The 25,562-nt window shown below is 39.6% G+C and overlaps 1 protein-coding gene across 5 annotated transcripts in view; it reads right to left on the reverse strand.

Moving 5' to 3' along the window:
• Window positions 1-8,292: 8,292 nt before the first annotated feature.
• NR3C1 (nuclear receptor subfamily 3 group C member 1) overlaps window positions 8,293-25,562 on the reverse strand; it is a 123,957-nt gene continuing 106,687 nt past the window's right edge. For all 5 annotated transcript variants that reach the window (XM_059174931.1, XM_059174929.1, XM_059174933.1 and 2 more), the window contains exons 6-9: window positions 25,318-25,462; window positions 22,301-22,431; window positions 13,067-13,224; window positions 8,293-12,472 (exon numbers count right to left, since the gene is read on the reverse strand). In XM_059174931.1, the coding sequence (XP_059030914.1) occupies window positions 12,320-12,472; window positions 13,067-13,224; window positions 22,301-22,431; window positions 25,318-25,462 (587 nt within the window). In that variant the 3' untranslated portion in view covers window positions 8,293-12,319. The remainder of the gene's footprint in view (window positions 12,473-13,066; window positions 13,225-22,300; window positions 22,432-25,317; window positions 25,463-25,562) is intronic.

Below are 25,562 nucleotides of genomic sequence, written 5' to 3' on the forward strand. Positions count from 1 at the left end.
GCCCAGTGCTTCTGAGATTCATCCAAGCTAGTAAATGTATCAATCTTTCTTTCATTTTTAATGCTGAGTAATATTCCATTGTATTACTTAACCATGATTTATTTATTTTTCGTTTATTGATGGACTTTTTCTATTGTGGCTCACAAGTAAAGCTACTATGAGTATTAATGTACAAATGAACAAACCTGTGGACATACACTTCTTTTTCTTTGGGGTAAATAGCTGGAAGTTGAATGTGTAGAGCATAGGGTAAGCATATATGTAACTTTTTAGGAAACTATTGTACTACTTTCTGTAGCATACGTACCATTTTCTCTTCCCATCCTCAGTGTAACAGAGTTCCAGTTCCTCCACATTCAACGTTGGATATAGTCTTAATTTTAATACTCTAATAGGTGTGTAGTATTATATTACTGTGGTTAATTTTGTATTTCCATAATATATATTGATGATCATTTTTTTTTTTTTTTGGTATGCCTATTTCTTCTGTTTTTCTTCTCTGGTGAAGCATTTCTTCAACTATTTTGCCCCCCCCCTTTTTTTTTTTAATGCTTACTGTTGAGCTTTGAAGAGCTCTTTACATATTCTAGGCATACATTCTTATAGGGATTTATGTCTTAAAAAGACTTTTCTCCCAATTTATGTGTTCTCTTTTCTTAAGTGTGTTTTGAAGAGTGTATGTTTTAAATTTTGTTGAAATCTAATCTCACAATTCATTTTGTTATGGGTTGTGCTTCCTGTGCATGTATAAGAAATCTTCATCACTGAAGGTCAGAGATTTTTCTCTTATGTTTCATCCTGTCTGTTTAATAGCTTTAAGTTTTACATTTATGTCTGGTTCATTTTGGGTTGTTTTTTGTATGTGGTGCAAGGTATGGATCCAAGTTCATTTTTAGAACTTGAATAGCTCATTGTCCTAGTCATTTGTTAAAGAGACTCTTTTCCATTGCATTGCCTCTATACCTGTGTGAAGAGTTGGTCTCTGTATAAATGTGGGTTTATTGGAGTCTCTAGTCTTTTCTATTGAACTATATATATATATATATATATTTTAAGATTTATTTATTTATTTATTTATTTATTTGAGAGAGAGACAGTGAGAGAGAGCATGAACGAGGAGAAGGTCAGAGGGAGAAGCAGACTCCCCACGGAGTTGGGAGCCCCATGCGGGACCCGATCCCGGGACTCTGGGATCATGACCCGAGCCGAAGGCAGTCGTCCAACCAACTGAGCCACCCAGGTGTCCCTTTAATTATTACATGTTGTGTAGGTCTCCTTGAGTTTAACTTGTTTGGAACTCTCTGTGCTTCCTGAAGCTATCTGTTTCCTTTCCCAAGTTAGGGAAATTTTTGGCTATTATTTCTTCAAATAATTTTTCTTCTCCTTATTTCTGTCTTTTCCTTCTGGAGCCCCTATAATGTGAATGTTTCTTTGCTTGATTTTGTCCAAGAGATCCTTTAACCTATTCTCATTTTTTCAACTCTTTTTTTCTTTTTGCCTTTCAGCTTGGGTGCTTTCCATTAAACCTGTCTTGCAGACTGCTGATCTCTGAGTTCTCTAATTTATTGTTGATTCCCTCTCATGTACTTTTCATTTTGGTTACAGTGTTCTTCAACTCGGATTACTGAGGAGGATGGCCAGCTGTGGCACTGGGTCTGTGCTCTGATCTCTACTGTTAAGGTGCAGGGGAAGCATAAAACATGGTGTTTACCAGCCCTTTCCACTCAGAAAGTGTTCGAGTAGCTCCCCTGACATTTTGCAGGGTTCTAAGGCTGGATCTTTTATATTCTACTTGCTCTGTTAAGCCTTAGCTTTTTGTCTGTGTCCCAGGGATATGAATCTGCTCAAGGTCCCTCTGTACTATTTCCTCCTACTGCAGTTCATAGGGCTGTGGTATGGGTTCCCTTCATTACTGAGTCTCCATCTCTCTGTCCCTCTTGCTATTCTCTCTCTCTCTTTTATTGTACAAAAGGCCCATCAGCCCTCAGTTCTTTAGGAAGAATTGTTCCATAAATTAATGTGTGTCTGTGGAGGAGGTGAGTCCAGAGTTTCCCTGTTCGCCACCTTGGGCACTCTCCTCCAGCAGTTTTTAAAAACTAAGTTATTGAGGTGAAATTAATATAACATAAAATTAACCATTCAAAAGGAAATAATTCGGTGGCATTTAGTATAGTCATAGTGTATAACCATCAGATCCAAAACGTTTCCATCACCCCAAAGTAAAACTCTTATCCATAAAGTAGTTTCTCCTTATTATCCCTTTTCTTTAGCCCCTGAAAACCATCAAAATATACTTTCTGTATATATAGATCTATTAGAGGTGATATAAATGGAACCTAACAATATGTGAAATTTTATGTGTCATTTTTTCATTTAGCATATTGTTTTGGATGTTCATCCATGTTATACCATGAATTAGTACTTCATTCCTTTTTATGGCTAAATAAGATTTCATTGTTGATATGTACTACAGCTTACTCATTCATTCATCCATTCATCCATTGATGGACATGTGGGCTGTTTCTACCTTTTCTCTACTGCATATCATTCTACTATGAACATGTGTGTATTGCTTGAGGACTGGTTTTCAGTTCTTTTGTGTCTATATCTAGGAGTGGAATTTCATGGTTCTATGATAATTCTGTATTTGACTTCTTAAAAATCTACTTGTATTCCTATAGATTCCACAAAACTTTTGCATAGATGATCCTTTGGTCTATGAATAAAGATGATTTTTTTTTTCTAATCTAAATGCTTTTTTCTTTCTTTCTTGTGTGCCTGTTTTGGGTAGAGCTTCCAGTGCAGTTTTAAATGGAAATAATAAGAGTGGATATCTTTTCTCTGTTACTGAAATTAGAAGAGGAAAAAATACTCTTTTCACATTAAGTACAGTACTCACAGAAGGTATTTTGTAGATGCCCTTTATTATGTTGAGGAAGTTCCCTTTATTCCTAGTTTGCTGAGAGTTTATTAGCTTTTACTTAGGAGTGTATGTTGGGCTTTATCACATGCTTTTTTTGTCTATATCTGTTAGGATAATCTTCTGGATTTTTCTTTCTTAGTTTTTCCACTATTGTCAGTTATATTGGTTGATCTTGAAACCAACTCTATATTCCTGGGGTAACCCCTTGGTCATGGTGTGTCATCCTTTTAATATGGTTAGATTCTACATGCTAAAGTGTTGTTTAGAATTTTTGTGTCTATGTTTATGAAGGATAGTCTGCAGTTTTCTAATTATCAGCTAATTTTGGTATCAGGCTAAATAATACTGGCCTCACAGAATGGATTGAGAATTATTCCCTCCTCTTCAGGTTTGTTTGTTTGTTTTGAAAAGTTTCTGTAGAATTGGTATTATTTCTTCCTTAAATGTAGAATAGAATTGACCAGTGAAACCATCTGGGCCTGGAGTTTTCTTTTCTTTTCTTTTTTTTAAGATTTTTATTTATTTATTTCACAGACAGAGATCACAAGTAGGCAGAGAGGCAGGCAGAGAGAGAGAGGAGGAAGCAGGCTCCCCGCCGAGCAGAGAGCCTGATGCGGGCCAATCCCAGGACCCCGGGATCATGACGTGAGCCAAAGGCAGAGGCTTTAACCCACCAAGCCCCCCAGGTACCCCTGGGCCTGGAATTTTCTTGATGGAAAGGTTTTTAAGTACAAATTCAGTTTAATTAATAGAGGCTTATTTGGTTATATATTTCTATTTTTGAACATCTTTTTTTTTTAAATTTAATTTTATTTTTTTTAAAGATTTTATTTATTTATTTGAAAGACAGAGATCACAAGTAGGCAGAGAGGCAGGCAGAGAGAGAGAGAGGGAAGCAGGCTTCCTGCGGAGCAGGGAGCCCAATGCGGGGCTCGATCCCAGGACCCTGAGATCATGACCTGAGCCAAAGGCAGCAGCCCAAACCACTGAGCCACCCAGGCGCCCCTTGAACATCTTTTTTGAGTTATAATCCAGATACCATAATATTTACCCACTTAAAATGTATAATTCAAAGGCTTTCATATTCTTTGAGTTGTGCAACCATCAATACAATTTTTGAGCATTTTCACTAGCCCCCAAAAGAAGCCCAGTACCCATTAAGCAGTCACTCCTCACTATCTCCTCCTCTCCCCCCAGCCCCTGGAACCACAGATCTACTTTGGAATTTAATATAAATGGATTTATAACATATGTGGTCTTTTGTGATTGGCTTCTCTTACTTACCATACTGTTGCCAAAGTCTATCTGTATTATATGCATGCCCCCGTATTTCATTCCTTTCTGTTTCCAAATAGTATTTAACTGTATGGATATACCACATTTCATCTATCTATCAGTTGATGGACATTTAGATTATTTCCACTTTTTGGTTTCTTATAAATAATGCTGATCTGAATATTTGCATATAAGTTTTTATATGGACATGTTTTCAGTTCTGCTGGGTATATTTAAAAAAGATATTTATAGTAGTGATTTTGAGTTTGGTTGTTCTCCCTCTCATTAATGCCAATTGAGGCAATTTAGTCCATATTTATATGCTTCAGTTAGAGGGAGAGCCTGGGGGAACTCTGCATGTGGTATAAAAGAGGAAAAGGGCGGTTGTCTTTTTTTTTTTTTTTTTTTTGGCAGTCTCCTTATTGATCAGGAAGAATGCTGTATAAAATTCTGTAACTTTGCCACTTTTCCTTTAATTGTCTTCGCACTGCTCTTCTTGTGCTATGAGATACTCGTTGGAAAAGGAAGACCCTTTCTGAAAGAACAGTCACTTCTGGATGACCCTTGCCAAGGTCTGATAGTTGGGAATGTATGACATAATGAAAATGCAGGCCAGTATCCTAACAGTCTCCCCTAATCCTGTGTGTGACCTTACTTTATTAGGGTATGTGAGGTTGAAAGTTTATATATAGTCCTGTTGTTTACATCATTCTTCATCATTCACTTTTTCTGTGTATTTTTGGGGAGAGCATGAAAAAAAATTCCGCTTTTAGATTTCCTTGAGGGGTAGTTAAAAAACAGCTACCATGTCTTGAGCACTTCTTGTGTGGTGGACATTGAGCTAACAGATTAAATACTCTATCTCATTTACTTCTCTCATTCCTTTAAGATGATGTTACTCCATTTTTCATGTGGAACTGGAGTGGTTATAGAACTTTCCCAAGGTCACAGATTTAGTTAAAAGACAGAAGACTTGGTCCCAGATTTTTCTCATTATAAAGTTGTAAGTACTAAGGTCTTAGTTATTAACACCTAGTATTTGAGCCACACATCCTTTTGTATTTAAAATGAGCACAGGTGCTAGTTTTACTTGTCATGTTTGTGTTTGCTTTGCACATGGTGGCTGTCTCAGGGTTAGTACAACACAGTATCAGTGAAATATTAGGGGGATACGTTCTTGACCATAAGTAAAATTATATATTCTGAAAAAAATATTGGGAAAATCTATTACTACTGAGTAAGCCCTTGTTTGTGCTATGAACTTTAATTGATCCTTGAACACCCAGCACAATGAAAACCTCTTCTGTAGGCTTCTCAGAAAAACAGCTGCATATGTCTTTATGTATTCAAAGTACTTCATACTGGCTTCTAATGCAAATGGAAGCTATACATTTGCTTGTTGGCCCGTTATATATTAAAAAAATTATTTAAACATAGAGATAACATACATGCTGCAGAGTTTTCTCACTGTAAGTGTACAATCGCACAAAATTTTTATTAAGTTTACTGGGTTGTGCAACCATCAGTATAATCCAGTTTTAGAACACTTCCATCTCCCCATAAAGTCCCCTCATGCCTACTGTCACCCATGCCCTGTCGCCATCCCCAAGCACCATGCAACCTTTGATCTGCTTCTGTATCTGCTTCTGTATCCTGTATGAGTGAAATCAAGTCACATGGGGTCTTTTGTGTTTGGCTTTTTACTCAGCATACTGGTTTTGAGGTTCACCCATGTTAGAGCATGCATTATGTCACTTTCTTATGGCTGTGTTCTCTGGTATGGATATGTCACATTTTATGTCTTCATCACTGGGGTGTTTGCACTTTGGGGCTATTATGAATAGTGCTGCTGTAAATATTTGCATGCATGTCATGTGTGTACATTTTCTTTGCTTTTGAGTAGATACAAAGTAGAATTGATGAGCCATGTGGCTGCCATCTTTGATTCCGTAGGGGCAGAAACCTCACCTTTAAGTTTTAGTATTGCCTTTGTGGTCTTTAAATTCACTCATCGAGCATGCCTGCCACATAGTGCGCCATGAAACTCATCAGGAAAGAATTACAGCACAGCCTCATCTTGTGTGAACCATTATTGGATTTTTATGCACACTTTCCCCGTTTCTCTGTTTTGGAGTTTTAGTCTCATCTCAGTTCCTTATAATTCTAGCCAACAATCCTAATGGTCTTCGATGTCCCTGATTCTTATTTCTGGCACAGTCGCATGTGTACTGAGACAGGACTTGAGACAGTGACACTTGAAGGATCCTAGAAAAGCTTATGGCTAATTTGCAGTGTGTATACATGATTCCTCTGTTGACCTGCATCAGTTTTCCTTTGTAAGCAACTTTGTTCTTCAGTGTGAATGTAGCCCATATGCCCCCACCCCATCCCTTGAAGAAATGTTGGTTGATTTTCCTGTGGCTGTTGATGAGACAGGTTCCTTTTTGGATATTTGACAAAGTCAAGTATATTATCATCTCTGGGCAGTTACTGGTTTTGACCAGCAACATCCCCAGGGGCTAGGACACATGTGTCCAGGAGAAGGAAATATCATTGTTCAATGTCTAACTCAAAATTGACATGGTAGCAGAAAGGATTAGATTAAAACGAGATCATGTCACAAGGCCCGACACAGAATGCTCCGTATGGGTCCTTCTAATCTAGTTAGGAGATTCATATTAATAATTTCTCAGTAGTGCTTAAGAACATGAACTCTGGAGCCAGATGCCCAGTGTTTTTTGTTTTGTGTGTTTTTTTTAAGGTTCTGTTTAACTATTTCAAAGCTTTGTGACCCTAGGCAAGGAACTCAGTTCTGTAAGCCCCCATTTCCTTATATAAACGCAATGAAGGTAATCATGGTAGTTGACAGCACTTGTGAGGAGTATTTCACATTGCTGATTTGTAGCTTTGCTAAGTTAAATGAGATAGTGTATTGAAATATGATGCTCCGCACTTGGGTGAATGCTCAGTAAATGTAAAACATCAATCTAAGAACAGAAAAACAAAATCAGTTCCCTGGGAGGCTTGTGGCCAAGAGGCATGCTCTCAGACGCGGGATACATGGCTTCATTACAGACTTTCCCTTCAAACCTCAGTAAAATGGGTGTTAGTCGCTCTGAACCAGTTGTTTAAACTCTGAGCCCGTTTCTTTTTTTTATAAATGGAGTTAGTATCTTCCTCCACATTTGTTCTCATTTCATGCGTGCTCTGGGTGAGGACTCGCTGGTGTGATGTGCATGAGGGTGTTCTTTAGCTCTGCTACTTGCCGGGGACACGGAGGCAGTGCCGTGTGTGCACGCTGCTGCTGGACCGGGGCCTCTGCAGCGCCAAGTGCTGGGATGGTTTGCTAGACACACTTTTCCAATCACGTGTTCTGAGGGTAGAGATAGTATTTTACTCTATCTACTCTTTCTTCAGTATTTATCACCTAGTGAACCAGGTACTTAGCAAACGCTTGGTATACTTACGATGACTAAGGCAAATCTTGTTTTTAAATCATAATGCCTTTTTTTCTTGGTAGAGGAAGTCAGTGGTGGAGAAAAGAGTATTCATAGGAAAGTTTGTTGGTGATATCATCCAGTCCATGATCTAACCTGAACACAGAGGTACTTTGGGGAAATACTCAAGAGGTTGTATAGAAGAGCTGGTTTACCACGTGAGCACCTTCTGTCTTTAGGGTTTATACTGTGCCTCTGTGTTGCCGCATGTACTAGGTATGTTGTTCTCTGGGAGAAAGAATTTAAGTTGAGGCAAAAATTTTGGCTAGATAACATCTGTTAACATAAAATGTCACTTTTCATGATAAAGACTGATAGAGTAGGAGAGCCTCGCGAGCGGGTTCTTCCTTGCCTTCAGACCCTTTGCAGGAACTGGCATTGGACTATCTGAGGTGTGGACGGGATGGTGGGTGTCTCGGGAGGCAGGGTGAAGCTTACTGGGGATTTCTGCCCCTTTATCCATTCATGTCAGTGTCCATTTCAGTGTCTTAAAAGTTGCCTCAAGTGATAACTCTGCCTTCAGTAGAAGAAGGAGAAAAAAAGGTAGGAAAATTGGAACTGCATTGAGTTCTACAAAAGCATGTTGGAGTCACATAATGAAAAAGCAGATTTTTTTTATTATGATGTTTCTCCATATTTGGCATTGCTATAAATGGCTAACTAACATTTACTGCCAATTCAATACAAATGTGTGGTTTGGTATTACCAGAACAGCAAATTTAAATGAAAAATAAAAGTTAAACATTTCCACACAAGACTTTACAGTCTGACATTTCACTGTGTAGGTAAAAAGACATTTTTTTTTAAACTACAGATTATTATTCAGCATGAATAAAAAACTACAACTTTTATTTTTAAACAGGAGTCACTGGTTTTAATTTTTACACATTTTTAAAATTACTGTGATAAAAAATAATGAAAAAGCTTCTTAATAATGCCATACACAGTATAATATAGATTTGTCCCCATTATATAGCATTTGTTTAATATACAAAATAGAATATTGACACACTTGAGTCTATATGTAGTTAAGCAAGTTATTTGAGGAGGGTATTTTCATACAGCTTTTCATCAGAAAATAAAATCCTTCTTTCAGGCATTTTCTAGAGAGAAGCTAATCCTTTCCTGAAAACCTGGTCACTAATCCCTGGTGGACCAGGCTGACTGATCACAGTCTGGAAAATGATGCAACTTCCACTCAAAGTGGTTAAAGTGTCCTCCTCACACTCCTCTTCTCCCATCCAACTCTCAAACCAGGCACGTGAAAACACATTCATTTACAGCTACAGTCTTGAGGGTGACCGGCCCACACTGGAAATCTCACTGAGGGCTGCCGGGGTTCTTGAGTTTTGACAGACCACAGTCTAATCTTACTGTTCATTCCACAGTGATGTCGTTTATGGTATTAAACACAAAACTAAGCTAAGACTAATGGAGAAGAGATGGGTTAGGTGGGTCAAACTGCACATCCATCCCAGCCCCCACCCCGGAGTTCTGAAGCAAGGTTGGCTTTCCTTCGCACACACACCCAGAGCGCAGCTGATGCTTTCAAGCTCTTCACACACGAGTCGTGTTAGCATTCCTTTTAGGGTGTCCTTTTTTTACTCCCCTTCTCCAGAAAGTAGATGCCCTTTCAGGTTCCCCTGCCAGAGTTTTAGACAAGCACTTCTACGGTGTCCCCCAGCAAGGCCTAAAAACACTGAGAAGGACACTTTTTCCCACCAGTAATTAAAGATGCTTTTCAGGACTTGCTGTAAGTCACCTTGGCATGTTGCCAAGTCTCCCTGAAGTTGCTACGACCTCCGTTTGGGATGGCAAGACACCACCTACATAGAAAATGAAGCTGCTTTCCAGTAGCACCGGATCTTTTCTCACTTAAATTGTAACTCTACTCAAACCTAAGATAACCTTCTTCTTTCCCACTTATTTCACAAGGGCACAACTTCTTTTCCATGTAGGATACAGCCTCCTAGTTTTACAAATGTCAGTTGATTTTCTTTTGACCAAGTACACGTCTCTTTTTTTTCACTGAGCTCTGTTTTTTTGAGAACTGAAGTTGGGACTAAAATAAGAGTAACATGTGATGTGCTTTCTGGTTTTAACCATTTACCATTCCACAAGTGAAGAATAATTTACCTTCCAGAAACTCTTTTTGGAACTTAACACTGTCATTGATAATAATATCCAAGCGGTATTTCTTAGGCACCAAAAATTTCACATCCTTCTGGGTTATAAACCATCTTAAAATACTTTGAGATCAATTTAAACCATTACAAAAGGAACATTCCCTTTTAGAGAGAATTCAAAAAGCAAATGATTACATTTTTTTATTAAATAATTTCTCCAAATACTGAAAAATAACAAATAACATTCAAAAAAGCATCCAAAGAAAACAAACATGTACTCATTTGTTTGGAAATCAACTCTAGTAGGATAGAAAGGAATTAGTGTATTATTTGGCAACCTATGGGATTTTGCACTATTTACAGACTGCTGGTACCTCTACGCGTCTTATTGCCAAAGTCCTGAAACCCCTGTGTTGACCTCACTGCTGGAGGGGCTCTGTGCTCTGCGGGAAAGTAGCCCTCCTATGAGGGAGCTCTGGGAGGGGGTGGGCCAGCGGGCACCACCTCTCTGTCCGCCCCCCCCCAATTGCACACTTGAGCCAGGGGAGACTCCACCCACACACCTGGGTGGACAGACTGGACAGACTGGCTGTGGGAATGAGGAGGGCAATCGCCCACCGTGGGAGGCAGAGGATGACTTGCTCTGTGACCTGAATGGGACGGAGCCTCAGCAGCCTTCACGGCACACAGGGGCCGGTCTCCATGTCCCCCTTCCCCTAGAGCAAACCTGTGGCGTTTCTGAGACCAGTGCTGCCTGTATGAATGCTTGCACGCACTATAAATCATATTGGTTATCCATCGACATTTCTTTGACCCCTACAAAAAATATATAACATGTCGTGATAAAACAATCTCATCTAAAAATCATTCTTATTTTACACTATACAAGCTATTTTACAATCATTTTAATAAATTGCATGTAAAGCTGCAGTAGCCCTTCCCTTCCCAGATTAGTGAATACCAATATGATATATATCTGAAACTATAACTAAATATAAAAATATATTAGAAGTTTCATATTTTTAATATTAGATTTTCAGTTTTCTATTACACAAATAATTTGGCCACCTTAAATAGAAATCAGATTTCTTGTGGCTTAGTAAATACAAGTTTTGAGTTTACAGAAAGTTGGTAAGGTGTACACAGAAAGGGCTACTACAGCTTCTATTTTGTTTAAAATGATCATTCTCAACAGTGAGGAGGAGTTCACAAGACTTTTGTTAAACTCTATGGCACACGGAGGGATAAGAGGCATGTGTAGTCATACAAACATGGAAGTCTGACAGTTCGAAATCACAAAAATCAGTAGCTGAGCTTTCCTGCACTGCCAGGAAAGAGAGACCAATTGGTGATGGATGGGAATGTGAAAATGGGTATCTGGCTACGCTTGCTAATTGGAGATTTATTTGGGGGGTCAAGTTGCGTGAGAGGAAATACTTGATCTGATTCAAATCTCTCAGCTGTGTCTCAGCTGATTATCTGGAATCCTGACTTTTTAAGAACTTATACAGCAAAAGGTCCTGAATGATCGTTGGCTGACTTTCTTGCCATCTAGCCATAGCAGAGATAGGGCATTAAATGCGAACAGGGCCTCTTGGTAGTTTTTTGTTTGTTTGTTTTTTTGTTTTTTTAATTAGTCATTTGCAACCATCATTTTACCGAGCAGGTCACTGGACTAGGCGCTCTCCTCCAGTTAGGGCGGTTAATTTGCACAACCTAGAGAATTCTCCACTGAAGCAGATATATACAAAATATGAGCTTTTTTGACAAGAATACTGGAGATATGAGTCAATTTTTGTGGTCTTCTGATAGCTAAGTGCCATCAGGTTAGAAGCACCAACCCATTTTCACACAGAAGATTAATGTTTAGAGTTTGTTTAGGAAAGCTATGAACTAGCTGCCCATCTTAAACAGCTGTACAATAACTTGAATACAAAAATTACGTAAGAAAAAATGAGCAAGCGTAGTTCACTGAATATAAAGGAAACTGTTAAAACCAGACAGTAATAGCTATAAAAGGCACAACTTCCCTTTTCTGATATACACTTGTAAACTTTTTTTCAGGTTTCCATGCATAAATCAAAAAATGCTATCCTAACTATACAGGGGAAAATACACCAACAAAAAGTCTAGAAAATTTTGTCCAGCCAACTGTGAAAAGTATGAGCAGAAAGTTTGTCACACAGACTTCGGGCACTGGCGGTTTAGGTGCCATCCTTCCCTGACAGTGGAGATCACCCCCCATGACTGCAGCTAACTTCTGGGATCCACCAACTATCTATCACTCTCTACTCTTCCCACCACTTACAAGCGATGGCTCACCTGCTTCTGTTGCCAAGCCTTGGCCCTCTATAAACCACATGTAGTGCGTATTAGACCAGACAAAAACAGAAAGGAAAAAAATGAAACAGCAAAACCGCTACAGGTCAAATTGATAGTTTGTACAATAAAAGCTATAAATTCAACTTTCTTTAAGGCAACCTTTCTTGTTAAGGCAGTCACTTTTGATGAAACAGAAGTTTTTTGATATTTCCACTTGAATATTTTGGTATCTGATTGGTGATGATTTCAGCCAACATCTCTGGGAATTCAATACTCATGTTCTTATCCAAAAATGTTTGGAAGCAAAAGTTAAGGAGATTTTCAACCACCTGCAAGAGAAAAAAAATATACAAACGATTATTCTTAAAAACTTACTAGTAGGAACATCTTGTGCTTTTTGGCCGCTAATTCAGAAAATACATTTGATCTAGAATATACCAATCTTTGCTGGAATCCACCAGATAAAATAGTTTGGTTAAATAAAGTGAACATTCGGGTACCAGGCACATTTTGGATTCTTTAGAATTGTATATAGAATTACACGGCCGTCAGTGCATCACGGTGAACTCTAATATAATAGTAAATGAAGGACATATGCTAATTTAATTGATTAGTCCTATAAAACCAGGGAATTTGACATTGACATTGCTATTAAATTCTGTACTGGCATCACGACATTCTATGCACATGACTAGATGAAACGGTATTTCATAATTGCCCCTCAGAGAAACATGTGCCAAACTGAGGCTGACAAGGTGAACTCCAACCATCACCAAAATCTGCCAACAGGAAAAAAATCAAAACGAAACTGAAACTATTGATGTATCATTACATATAATCAATTAATCAGATTGTATGTAATTATAATTAACCCAGCGTTCTAGACAATGTTCCGGACATTGGGACTTAGGTCTGACACTTACATCATGCATGGAGTCCAAGAGTTTTGTCAGTTGGTAAAAGCGCTGCCAGTTCTGGCTGGAGTTCCCTTCCCTCTTCACAATGGCTTTTCCTAGCTCTTTGATGTAGGTCATTCGAATTTCATCAAATAGCTCTTGGCTCTTCAAACCTTCCTTAGGAACTAAAAGGTTAAGATGTTGTCAAGTATTTTCTCACGGTAACTTTGCCTGTGTGCCCGTAGGGCATTTATTAGAATACTACACTTCCTGATGTACATTGTATTTACACTCTGAATACATTCCATGAAAATACAAGCATTTTACAAGATCAGGACACTATAGGCAAGAGAGGTTAGGGGATCCTAGAAAACTGGGGGATTTTACTTGGAGTCATGCCTTGCTGGGGAGCATGATTCTGCCTTCCCTGATGTACTTAGAAAGTACCTTATGGATTCTAGATTGTAAGTCTAGTATCAAGTCCATTGTTTTACATTACTCTTCAAAAACTGGTATTAGTGAGAAGGACTATGAACAGAAGATTAATGATGTTGTCTGTGAATCCTGCAAAGACTGACTATTGTACATGGGCAAATTTTTCAAAGTGTGCTCCTAGAACTCTGGTTCTGTGTTAATGGTTAAGGAAAAAAGGATTTGGTCAAAATGTAAGCAAAGCTAAAGGCTAATACAAAGTTAGGCAGTTACTGGTTTTCAGGATTTGTCAGAGCCCAAATCAGGTACTTTCTAGGGAGGGGAGCATGTTGTCTCCCAAACTTTACTTCTTTGTTGCTGACATCTTAGAAAATGTTGGAATTTAGGAAAAGCACTGGCTTTAGGAGCAAGAAGTTTTAATTCTTACTGCCCTGTGGATTTGAGTATAACCTGCCTGAGCTGTGTCTCCTACCCTTTCGCACTGAATTTTTTTTATATTTGTATATATTGCAAAATGGTCACAATACATCTATAGTTAAACACCCATCACCCCATATTAAACATAATTTTTCTTGCAATGAAAATGTTTAAAATTCACTCTCAGCAACTTTCACACATATACTATATAGTCCTAATAACTACAATCCCCAGGCTGCATAGGACATCCACATGACTTGCTTATTTTACGCCTGGAAGTCTGCCCTTTTTAATCCCCTTTCTCCCGCCTTCCAATCCACCCTCCTCTGGAGACCACCCGTCTGTTCTCTGTGCAAACGAGCCTGTCTCCTTGTTTGTTTTCAGAGTCCACGTGTAAATGGGATTCTACACTCACGTGTACTTGTCTTCCTCCGAACGGCTTACTTCACTTAGCCTAATGCCCTCAAGGTCCATCCGTGTTATCGCGAGTAGCAAGATGGTATTCCTTTCAGTGGTGGAGTAATACTCAATTGACTATGTATAGACACCGTCTATATCCCCCATCTTTATCCATTCATCCGTAGATGGTCACTTCGACTGTTTCCGTGTCTTGGTGATTGTAAATAGTTATGCCATGAATATGAGGCTACATAAATTTTTTGAGTTAGTGTTTTCATTTACTGTGGGCAAATGCCCAGAAATGGAATTATGGGGTCATGCAGTAGTCCTACTTTTAACTTCTTGAGGAACATCTATACTGTTTTCCACAGTGGCTGCACCAGTATGCATTCCTACCAGCAGTGTGCAGAGTTCCCTCTTCTCCACACCCCTGTTAACCCTGATTTCTTGTCTTTTTGGTAACAGACATTCTAATAGATGGGAGATGAGATGTGGCTTTGATTTGCATTTCCCTGTTAATCACTATTAATGATGAGCACCTTTTTATGTGCCTGTTGGCCAGTCAGGATTTGCAAGTATTTTCTCCCATATTGTAGGCTGCCTTTTCATTTTGTTGATCATTTTCTTTGCTGTGAGGAAGCTTTATAGTTAGAGGTGGTACCGCGCTGGTTTTTGTTGTTGTTGTTGTTTGTTTGTTTTTTTCTTTTCTGGCCTTTGCTTTTGGTGCTGGATTAAGAAAGTGATCGCTGGGCTGCCTGGGTGGCTCAGTGTTTAGGTTAAAGCCTCTGCCTTCAGCTCAGGTCATGATCCCAGAGTCCTGGGATCGAGCCCCGCATCGGGCTCTCTGCTCAGCAGGGAGCCTGCTTCCTCCTCTCTCTGCCTGCCTGTGATCTCTGTTTGCCCAATAAATAAATAAAATCTTTAAAAAAAAAAAGAAAGAAAGAAAGAAAGAAAGAAAGAAAGAAAGTGATCGCCAAGACTGATGTTAAGGAGCTTACTGCCTCTGTTTTCTTCAAGGAGTTTTTATAATTTCAGGTCTTATGTTCAAGTCTTTGATTCATTTTTGGGTTAATTTTTGTGTATGGTATAAGGTAATGGTCCACTTTCAGTCTTTTGCATATGGCTGTCCATTTTTCCCAGCACCATTTACTGATGAGACTGTTCTTTCCCCGTTGTACACTCTTGGCTACTTTGTTGTAAATTAATTGACTGTCTACGACTGGGGTTTTGTCTGTGTTGTCTAATTTCACCATTGAACTGTGTCTGTTTTTTTTTTTTTTTTTAAAGATTTTATTTATTTATTTGACAGAGAGAAATCACAAGTAGACGGAGAGGCAGGCAGAGAGAGAGAGAGAGGGAAGCAGGTTCCCCGCCGAGCAGAGAGCCCGATGTGGGGCTCCATCCCAGGACCCTGAGATCATGACCTGAGCCGAAGGCAGCGGCTTAACCCACTGAGCCACCCAGGCGCCCCAAACTGTGTGTCTGTTTTTATGCTGGCACTGTATTGTTTTTAGGATGCCAACTTTGTAATATAATTTGAAGCCAGGACATGTGATGCCTCTAGCTTTGCTCTTCATTCTCTAGGTTTCTTTGGCTATTCTGGGTCTAATTTATATAGTTCCATACAGAACTCAGAGTTAGTCTTTGAAAAATGTCCTTGGAATTTTAAGAGGGACTGTGTTGAATCTGTAGATTGCTTTTGGAAATACGGACATTTTGACCATATTCTTCCAATCCATGAATGTGGAATATCTTTCCATTTCTTTCTGTCGTGTTTAATTTCTCTCATCAGTGTCTTCGAGTTTTTAGTGTATAGTTCTTTCACATCCTTGGATACATTTTATTCCTAGATACTTTATCATTTTTGTTGCAAATGTAAATGGAGTTATATTCTTAATTTTTCTTTCTGGTAGTTCATTCTTAGTGTATAGAACTGCAGTAGATTTTTGCATATGATTTTGTATCCTGTATCTTTACTATATTTGTTTATTCCAATCGTCTTTTTGTGGAGTCTTTAAGAATCTGCCGAGACAGTTTCATTTAGTCCTTTTAGATTTGAATGCCTTTTATTTTTTGTGTAATTGCTCTGGCTAGAATCTTAATATTGTGTTGAATAAAAGTGATGACAGTAGATATCTTAGTCTTATTCCTGATCTTACAGGGAAAGCTTTCAGCTTTTCACCACTGAGTATGATGTTAGCTATGGGTTGTCATATATGGCCTGTATTATGCTGAGGTAGGTTCCCTCTATACTCATTTTGTTGAAAGTTTTTATCATAAATAGATGTTGGATTTTTATTAGATACTTTTTCTGCATCTGTTGAAGTGATTATATGATTTTCCTTTTCATTTTGTTAATGTGGTATATCACTCTCCCTGGATTTTGACTAGGGTTAGGCCAAGAAGCACATATGAAAACGTTCTGATTCTATGAAGCAATACTTGGCACTAGGGAAGATGTCAGTATTACTGTGAAAACAAAGGCTACTTAATCAAGAGTGGCCTACCATGTTAAAAATGGGTTAATATATTATAGATAACCTAATTAAGTTTTAATATTTAAGACAGTAGCAATGATGTTTTCACTAATTGTTTATCGATTATTTTTTTCCTACTTGTTACCTGAATTTTAAAAATAGTGACAGGGAAAAAAAATAAATAAAAATAGCAACAGGAGAAGCCCTTTTCATTGCTAATGTTTAAAAGAATTTAATCTGTCCCAAATTACCCCTAATTATCTTTATAGCTCCATGAATTTTTGCTTCATGTGGTTAAGCCATATACTTAGAATTGCTTTCCTGCTAAGTAGAATGCTTTATGTAAAGAGTATCTTTAAATAAAGAGCTGGGTTTGTTTTTTTTTCCCCACTTTGAAGTCTGTGCTGATAATAAATGTAGCTGCCACAGCTTTAAAACAGTGGTCAGCAAACCATGACTAGTGACCTAGTCTCACTAACAGCCCGTGTTTGTAAACTAAGCTCTGTTGGGACATAACTATGCCTATTCTTTTTGTGTTGACAACTGTGTTCATTCTGCAAGCAGCAGAGTTGAGCAGCTACGACAGGGTGCAGATAAAACTGAAAACATTTACCATCTGACACCCTATTGTGCAAGTCTGCCATCACTGGGTTACTGTATGGCCTTTTACGTCATTCATTCAGTAGCTTTATTTAGATACTCTCATGTCAATAGCATAAAGTTGGGTTTTGGTTTTTTTTTGGAAATACAGTCTTGAATTTATTTGTGGGTCTTTTTTTCCTTGGGGCTTTTATCTCCTCTCCATATAATGTAGTTGCTGACAAATTTATCTGTACACCATTTGTTACTCTCCTTGACTGTGCATTTGTTTATGCTCGTCCCCCTCATTTCGTTTGTTTGGGTTGCTTTTCCTTACCCTGTTTGTCTCAGCTGCCACCCCCCAACTTGGTGGCTTGGTACTTTGTGTACTCTTCCTATCTTTAGCCATCATTAGTGAAAATTTTTTTAAAAAAAGATTTTATTAGAGAGTGCGTGAGCACACGCAGGGGGAGCTGCAGGTAGAGGGAGAAGCAGGCTTCCCGCTCAGCAGGGAGTCTGACGCTGGGCTCCATTCCATCATGACCTGAGTGAGCCCAAGGTAGACACTTAACCAGGTGAGCCACCCAGGTGCCCTGGAAATTTAAACATGCATTCTTATCAAACTACCCTTCTTATGTGTAGGTATTACATAGTTCAGTTCTGTTTTGTAGATCCTCCAAGACACTTCTGTTGTCTAATACAATAAATATTAAACATATCTATGTATTTACTGCACTCTGTTCTTTTTTCCTTCTTAGAGATGTGATTCCTTTCCCTTAGCCTACGCATACCCTTTAATCGTACTTTACTGAGGATCCGTGGTGGCAAACTTTCCTTTAAAAAAAAAAAAACTTCAATTAAAAAAAAAAAAAAAAAGATGATTGGTTCATTAGGACTATTCACATGTCAGACTATTGATCTATTTGGGTTTTAAAACAGTTTTAAAACTGTTTTCTACTCATTGCACTGGTTCTTTTGTGATCCTTGCTTCTTTCTTACCTTCTCTGTTTTTTTTAATTTTATTTTATTTTTTATTTTTATTTTTTTTTTAAAGATTTTATTTATTTATTTGACAGAGAGAAATCACAAGTAGACAGACAGGCAGGCAGAGAGAGAGAGAGAGAGAGAGAGAGAGGAGGAAGCAGGCTCCCCGCTGAGCAGAGAACCCGATGCGGGATTCGATCCCAGGACCCTGAGATCACGACCTGAGCCGAAGGCAGCAGCTTAACCCACTGAGCCACCCAGGCGCCCCCCTTCTCTGGTTTTTGCTGAGCATTTAATATGATTCTAGATTCTCTCCTCTCAGTCTACCAATTATTACTTATTTTTAAATCTGTGTTCAGGGCTTGCCCTAGAGTTCCCCATATACAAAGACAACTGATCTACAGCTCCTTTAAATAAGACCGCTCTACCTGATCTGTACTGTAGGTACCTACCGACAGTATGCACGGGTCCTCTCTCCTGTTGGACATTTCCTTCACCCACGTGTTATGGCCGTCTTGTGCACTGTTGCTATCATTACTTCCACAGCTGAGCATCAGATCACGTCAGAAGAAAACTAAACCGTCATCGTTTCCTCCTCTCATGCTCTCCTTTCTGTAGATCCATGTTTCTGAACTGCAGCATTTTCGTTTCTTCTGAAGAAGTTCCTTAAACACTTCTTGCAGGGCAGATCTTCTAGTGACTAGTTATCTGTTTCTGAGACTCATTATTTCACCCTCACTTTTGAAGGATAATCTGGCTGTATACATAATCATGATTTCTTTTAAACACTGAATATTTCACCCTGCTCCTCTTCTGTGTGCGTAGTTGCCGATGCGGATTCTGATGTCATTTTTATCCTCGGCCCACTACGGGCAAGCTGGTTTTTCCCCCACTCTGGCTTTTTTCAAGATTTCTTCTTTGTCTTTGGTTTTCTGCAATTTGTACATTTCTTGGAGTTTTTAAAGCTTCCTCGGTCTAAGTTTTGGCATCGGTTATTTTGGAAAATTCTCAGCCATTATTCATGTATTTCTTCCATTCCTTTCTTTTACTTCTTACGTCCCCATTACTTGTATGTGACACGTGTAATGGCCCTCCCCCATCCCAGCTCTTGAATTCTCCATTCCGTGTTGTTTTTATCCTTCTCTTTGCATCTGAGTTGGCAATTCTGCCGCATCCTGTCTACTGATGAGCATTCTTCATTTCCATCACAGTATTTCTAGTCTCCAGCATTTTCTTTTGTTTCCTTCTTAGAGTTTCCACCTCTCTGCTTACATTACCTGTTGTGTTCTTGCATGTTGTTCACTTTTTCCATTAGAGCCGTAACACAGTAATCATGGATTTGTTAAACTCCCTATTTGATATTTACAACATCTGTGTCATAGCTGAGCTGGGTCCGATGCTTGTGTGTCTCTTCAGACTGTTTTTTGTTGCCTTTGAGCTTGCATCCCTTTTTTATTCCCCCCTCAAACCTGGATAGTGTTAGGTCAGAGCGGACGTAATAACACTTTTAGTGTGAGCTTTTATGTTACTCTGGCTAGGAGCTGGGCTCTATTTCATGTTAGTCATAGAGGTGTTTAACAGAAGCTGAAACCTATTTTCCTGTTTTTATTGCTTTTCCCCTGTTGTTTTTGGGTTTCCCTGAGTACTCCTTCTCAAAGGGCTATGCTCTGCAGCTGTAATCCAGTTACTATCCTGGTGCCCTACTGACAGTGTGGTTAGGTGTTGGGTATCCTATCCTTTTAGGATGACATCTGTGTTGCTATGACCTTCAGGAGAGTTTCTGAATCTCTTCTCCCACCTTATACTCCTGCTTCCCTTACAGGAGACAGGAAGGGAGAGGGGGCTGCATTGATCTTTCTGCCCTTTCCTTCAGATTAGATAAAGCTCTCCTATAGCAGTTTCCCTCAGAGGGCAAAAACAGGGGGCTCTTTCTCTGATCTTCATGGTGAGAACCTCATGTACCTTCTGCAGGTAAACCCCAAGGAAGTGCGGGAAAACAATGCCCTTAGTTTTTCTCAAGCTCGTCCTCCCTCTCCAGCAATTCATCATAATCGTGAGTGTTTCACCAGTTCCCAGCTCTAGATGCTTCGGTCCCCAGTAAGCTGATCATGGCTATGTTTCGCTGTGTTTGCCCGATTCTCAAGATTTTGATGTGATTATTTGCCTGGTGACCTCAATTCTCGGACAGATCCAAGTTACTGATTTTCACTTCACCTTCTTGTTTAGGATGGGAATGGCTGTGTCTAGGCTGTTTACCTCTTAGAGTTGAAGCTGGAAGTCCACCTTCATTTTCTAATATTTTTTCCTTAGGCTTATGAAAAAAAAACCATTCCATTTTCTTTGCTGCTATATGGTAATTAAATTGCTTCTCCTTTGAAGATCTTTTTTTTTTTTTTTTTTTCTTCAGTCAGTTGGATTTTACTTGTATATTATGTGAAATTCATTGAGCTGCCTGGACAGGGCAGGGGGTTGGTGTATTTCAACAATTCTGGAAAGTTTTCAGCCGTTCTTTGTCCTCCTGGGATTCTTGCCTGCTGTTAGTCTAGCATTTTTTAGTAGGAGTTAGGGTACCTATTCTAGTACTCTGTCAGACTAGAAGTCTGATTCTATCTTATGGTATATATTTTTGCATTTTATTCCTTGTTGATGCCATGCCTTTTTTTTTTTTTTTTTTAAGATTTTTATTTATTTATTTTGAGAGAGAGAGAGACAAAGTGAGAGAGAGCATGAGAGGGGAGGTCAGAGGGTGAAGCAGACTCCCTATGGAGCTGGGAGCCCAATGTGGGACTTGATCCCAGGACTCTGGGACCATGACCTGAGCCACCCAGGTGCCCCACCATGCCTTTTTTTTTAAAGGAAGCAGTGATGCATGTTAGTTTGGTTTACTTTCTCCTATCCTCTGCAATGATAAAAGTACATATAGTTCTGTGAGTGTGGTATGTATAAAATAGAAATCACCTTTTCTTTTTTTAAACAAATAATCGTATTTGGCACTGATCTGTACTTGGAGATGATGTTCAGAATTTTAACTGTTTCACTCAAATAACGTCAAGCTCCCTTTAACAAGTGTGCTGCATTAGGTAACCTTAAAGTCTCTAGCAAGGATCTTTCCCTTTAGGTTTTCTGAGAACAAAGCTAGTATGAAAGCATTGGTGATACATCTATCTTGGAAAAGCTGAAATAGATATCCGTCCCTTCAAGTTATTTGGCAGCTTTGAAACCAGAGTTACTCATGGAAAGACTTTTTGAAACCTTGCAAATTTATTTGTACATACAGGAGTATTCAGTCATCAAGTCTGTATCTCATAAACACTAACCTGAGACATTAAGTTTTATTGGAATAGCCTGTAAGTGTACAACATCAACTGTTCGCACATTTTCTTCTACTGGTTGTTGAAAATTCCATCATTTTACTAACAAGAGACTTTATTTTTCAAAAGCTTTCTAGGTTTACTAAGTAATGCCTCTGCCAGCCACAACTAGCCTCACTCAAGTTTATATACCAGTCCCTTTATCTAAACTTCGAAGATGGTTTGATAAATGCTTGCTGCTGTTTTTAGATAGAATGAATACCTCTGCCCCCAATGTGGCAGCAATGCTGCATCAGCCAGTCCTCTAACAGTTGTTAAGTACACCTTCTATACTCCCTGTTTTCCTCCCATTATTTCCAAGACTCAGTCCTATTCCTCGTGTAACTACTTTTCGACCTAGTGGTGTTACCGAATCACTCTGGATGAACAGTAGCTCTGGTGGAGCTGACATACTTCTCTGTTTTGCTGCGGCGCCTAGTGGTCTTACTAATCTTGGTATCACTGGCTGTGCCTTTAAAATTCAACATTTATGAAAACTCCGTTATCTGACTAGCAGGAAATAATGGTAGACTGGGTGCAATGTATACAAACACACCTTTGTGTCTACATGTTTCTATTTCATACTTTCAACATACTTAGAAGCAAAGAGGTGTTCTACCAACCTGAAGAGAGAAGTAGTAAGGTCTTCATACAGAGATACTCTTCGTAAGAGACCTGCAGCCTCTGCAACTCGGAGGAAACAAACAGCATGTGTTTACATTGTTCATACATGCAGGGAAGGCTCATTCTCTGCCTGTGAAAGAGAAACACCAGCGTTTGAGTTAGTCACCCCCGAAAAGGACACTTGTTTGTTTTATTTTACACAACTATGAACTTCCAATGGAAAATCTAACTTATGCTATTAATGCTAATTCCTATAGGTGAGAACTGGAAAAGTAAACTTGTTCCCGGATCCACAGGATCTAAAGAGACTACTCCATAATCTAAGTTTACGCTGGAGAAATTAGTTTTCCATTGTACATGCTGTACATCGTTTTACTTACTTCATTTCTGCAGGAATAAATTCTAAACACTTCTTATCAGTTGCTCATTTAAACCAAGGTTTGATGGCAGCATGTGAATCTGGTCGTTATCTGGTCCACTGTAAGCCATATGGCCCAGGAAGCTTGTCTGGCTCGATCCCTGCTACTCTGAACCAGGCTTACTAGGAATGTCAGGAGTGCGTGCTGTTCCCTCGAATGCATTCTCCATCAGGTTATTCTGTTTGAAATCCTCCACTGGCTACTTCTTGTTCCTGGAACACAATCTCAATTCTGTTTCCTGGCCTACAAGCTTCTGCTTGATTCACGTCTCTCAGCTCGTACCTTTGCTCTGGTTTCTTCTGCCTGCAGGTTCCCACCTTCCCCACAGCTTGTTCTTCTGTACTGTTTGGTTCTCAGGTCCCTAGAGAGTTCTTTTTTTTTTTAAAGATTTTATTTATTTATTTGACAGCGAGAAATCACAAGTAGACTGAGAGGCAGGCAGAGAGAGAGAGAGGGAAGCAGGCTCCCTGCTGAGAAGAGAGCCTGATGTGGGGCTCGATCCCAGGACCCTGGGATCATGACCTGAGCCGAAGGCAGTGGCTTAACCCACTGAGCCACCCAGGCGCCCCTAGAGAGTTCTTCTGTGGTCCCCAAATCTAAACTAGCCTGCGCCCCATCCTCCCACACTCCCCCCCGGTCACACTACTGTAATCATGGCTCTCCAAAATAATTTTGGCTATTTATTCCATTTCCCCTTTGGAATGTGAGCAGGGGCCTCATCTATTGTGCTCAGCGTTACAGCGCAAGCTCCTAAAATAGTGTCTGGCACTTGGTAAGGACTCGTGTATCACCGAGAGAATACTGTGCTGGAAAAGAAGTATCACCAGCAGGGAAAGAACACCACCTTTAACTCGGGATTCAGTTCAGCCAGGGCAGCTAGCTTGCCTGACAGCAGAACGGTGAGATTTCTGCTACAGGTAGTTTGCATCAATCCTGCCAGGTAAGTGGCCTTAGCCTGACCTGGTAGCAGTAAAAAGCTGTGTTCTGAATCTAGAATTACCCCAGTACTTGCAGCTTCTTTCACAATGCCTAAGAATGTCTGTAAAACTATCTGGAGCTAGTATCATCCAATCTCTACTAAAATAGCTAAAATAATGTGAGCCTGCCACAGGGTAAGGCAGACCCTTCCATTTAACACTGTTCCAACAGATGCTTTTCTGGAACTTCCACCCATTGTTTTGGGGCCTAGCACACTCAAAAGAATATCTCTGTAGGCTGTCCTCCTTGTTCCCAACTATGCCTTTCTCTTTCCTCCAAACATCCCCTGTTTGTTGACTGATATAAATTCCCATACTCTTTGCCATTCTGGACGTTATTAAGGTGGTCACTCTTAGTTTGACTAGCACATCCAGTTCTAAACACAAACTGTTCAGAATGGATGGACTCAAATAGGGTGCAACGGGACTATTCCAGTAATGGGATTTAAGGTTTCATTGATTCTTTGGACCTCTGGTCAAAAGCACCCTGGTGCTCACAATTAAATCTTCGTTTCTTACTCTGCTCTGACCATGGGTATGTGTGTGAGAGGGTGAGAACTCCTTGGTTTCATTCTCATAAAGGAGGTAAGTTGTAGGCACAGAAAATAAGAAACCTGATAAGAGCTAGGGATATAAAGCAGAGAGGTCTTTTAAGGTGCTGAGTTGAGAGGCTTGACGAACAGATCATCTGAGTGGGAATGCTGCATCCATGAAAGAGAACAGTGAGGGAGAAAAAGAGGCCAGGTTCTAGGAAGCCAAAAACCATGCTGAGTGTGCACCCGGTGAGCAGGGTGGAGACAGCAAGGACATCTGTGTGTTGGGGAGGTATGTGATGGGATCAAACTGTATTTTTGGAAGAAGAAAATTGTCAGCATGATGGAGGACACACTGGAGGCAGAAAACTAGTCAGGAAACAACTGCAGTGAGGTCAGGGGAATACTTCACAGATGGAAGCAGAGGCTGAGAAGACACAAGAATAGCTCATTTATAAAACCTGAAAATTTGATGGATTCTCTCGCAATTAAAAAAACTGTCCAAGTCATAAACACGGAGTAGGGCTTGCCATGCAATGAGGATCCTTTTGTCTCTCTGTCCCTCCCATCCTGTCAGCCAAGATATCCTCATCTGTAGTTGTTTCTATTCAAGGTGGTATCAACTGACCCCAGAGTTGACCCCACCTGTATTAAAAAGTACCCTCCAGGGGTAGCTGGTGGCTCAGCATGTTAAGCGTCTGACTCTTGATATCGGCTCAGGTCATTATCTCTCATGATCCCAGGGCCCTTGGATGGAGTCCTACAGTGGGCTCTGCGCTAGGCAGGGAATCTGCTTGAGATGCTCTCTCCCTCTCTTCCTGACCCTCCCCTTGCTCACTAACCTCTAAAATGGGTAAATAAATCTTAAAAACACACAAAAAAACCCCACAAAAAAACCCTTCAATCTGTCCTGGGACAGTACATAATAATGCCCCATGTCCACCTGGCCTGCCATTAAACATTGATAAACAACTGTTTCAAGCTTGCCCAGTTTCAAGAACCCTGATAAAACTGGTTCAGTCCTGAATGATCACAAGAGCAATCCATCAGCTGGTTAAAAACACACGGAAAATGACAAATAACTTACTCATTAATAATCAGATCAGGAGCAAAACACAGCACGTTTCCACTTGATTGTCTATATGATCTCCAGCCAAGGGCAAATGCCATGAGGAACATCCATGAATATTGCAGTAGGGTCATTTGGTCATCCAGGTGTAAGTTCCTGAATCCTGAATTAAGAGAAGTAAAGGGATGAGGAAACACTCTAGTCTCCAAAGAGAATATCAGCTCTCTGGAAACTACCACAGACCAGATAGGACTTTAGCCTTG

Source organism: Mustela lutreola, chromosome 5 (assembly GCF_030435805.1).
Source record: "Mustela lutreola isolate mMusLut2 chromosome 5, mMusLut2.pri, whole genome shotgun sequence".
Lineage (NCBI taxonomy): Eukaryota > Metazoa > Chordata > Mammalia > Carnivora > Mustelidae > Mustela > Mustela lutreola.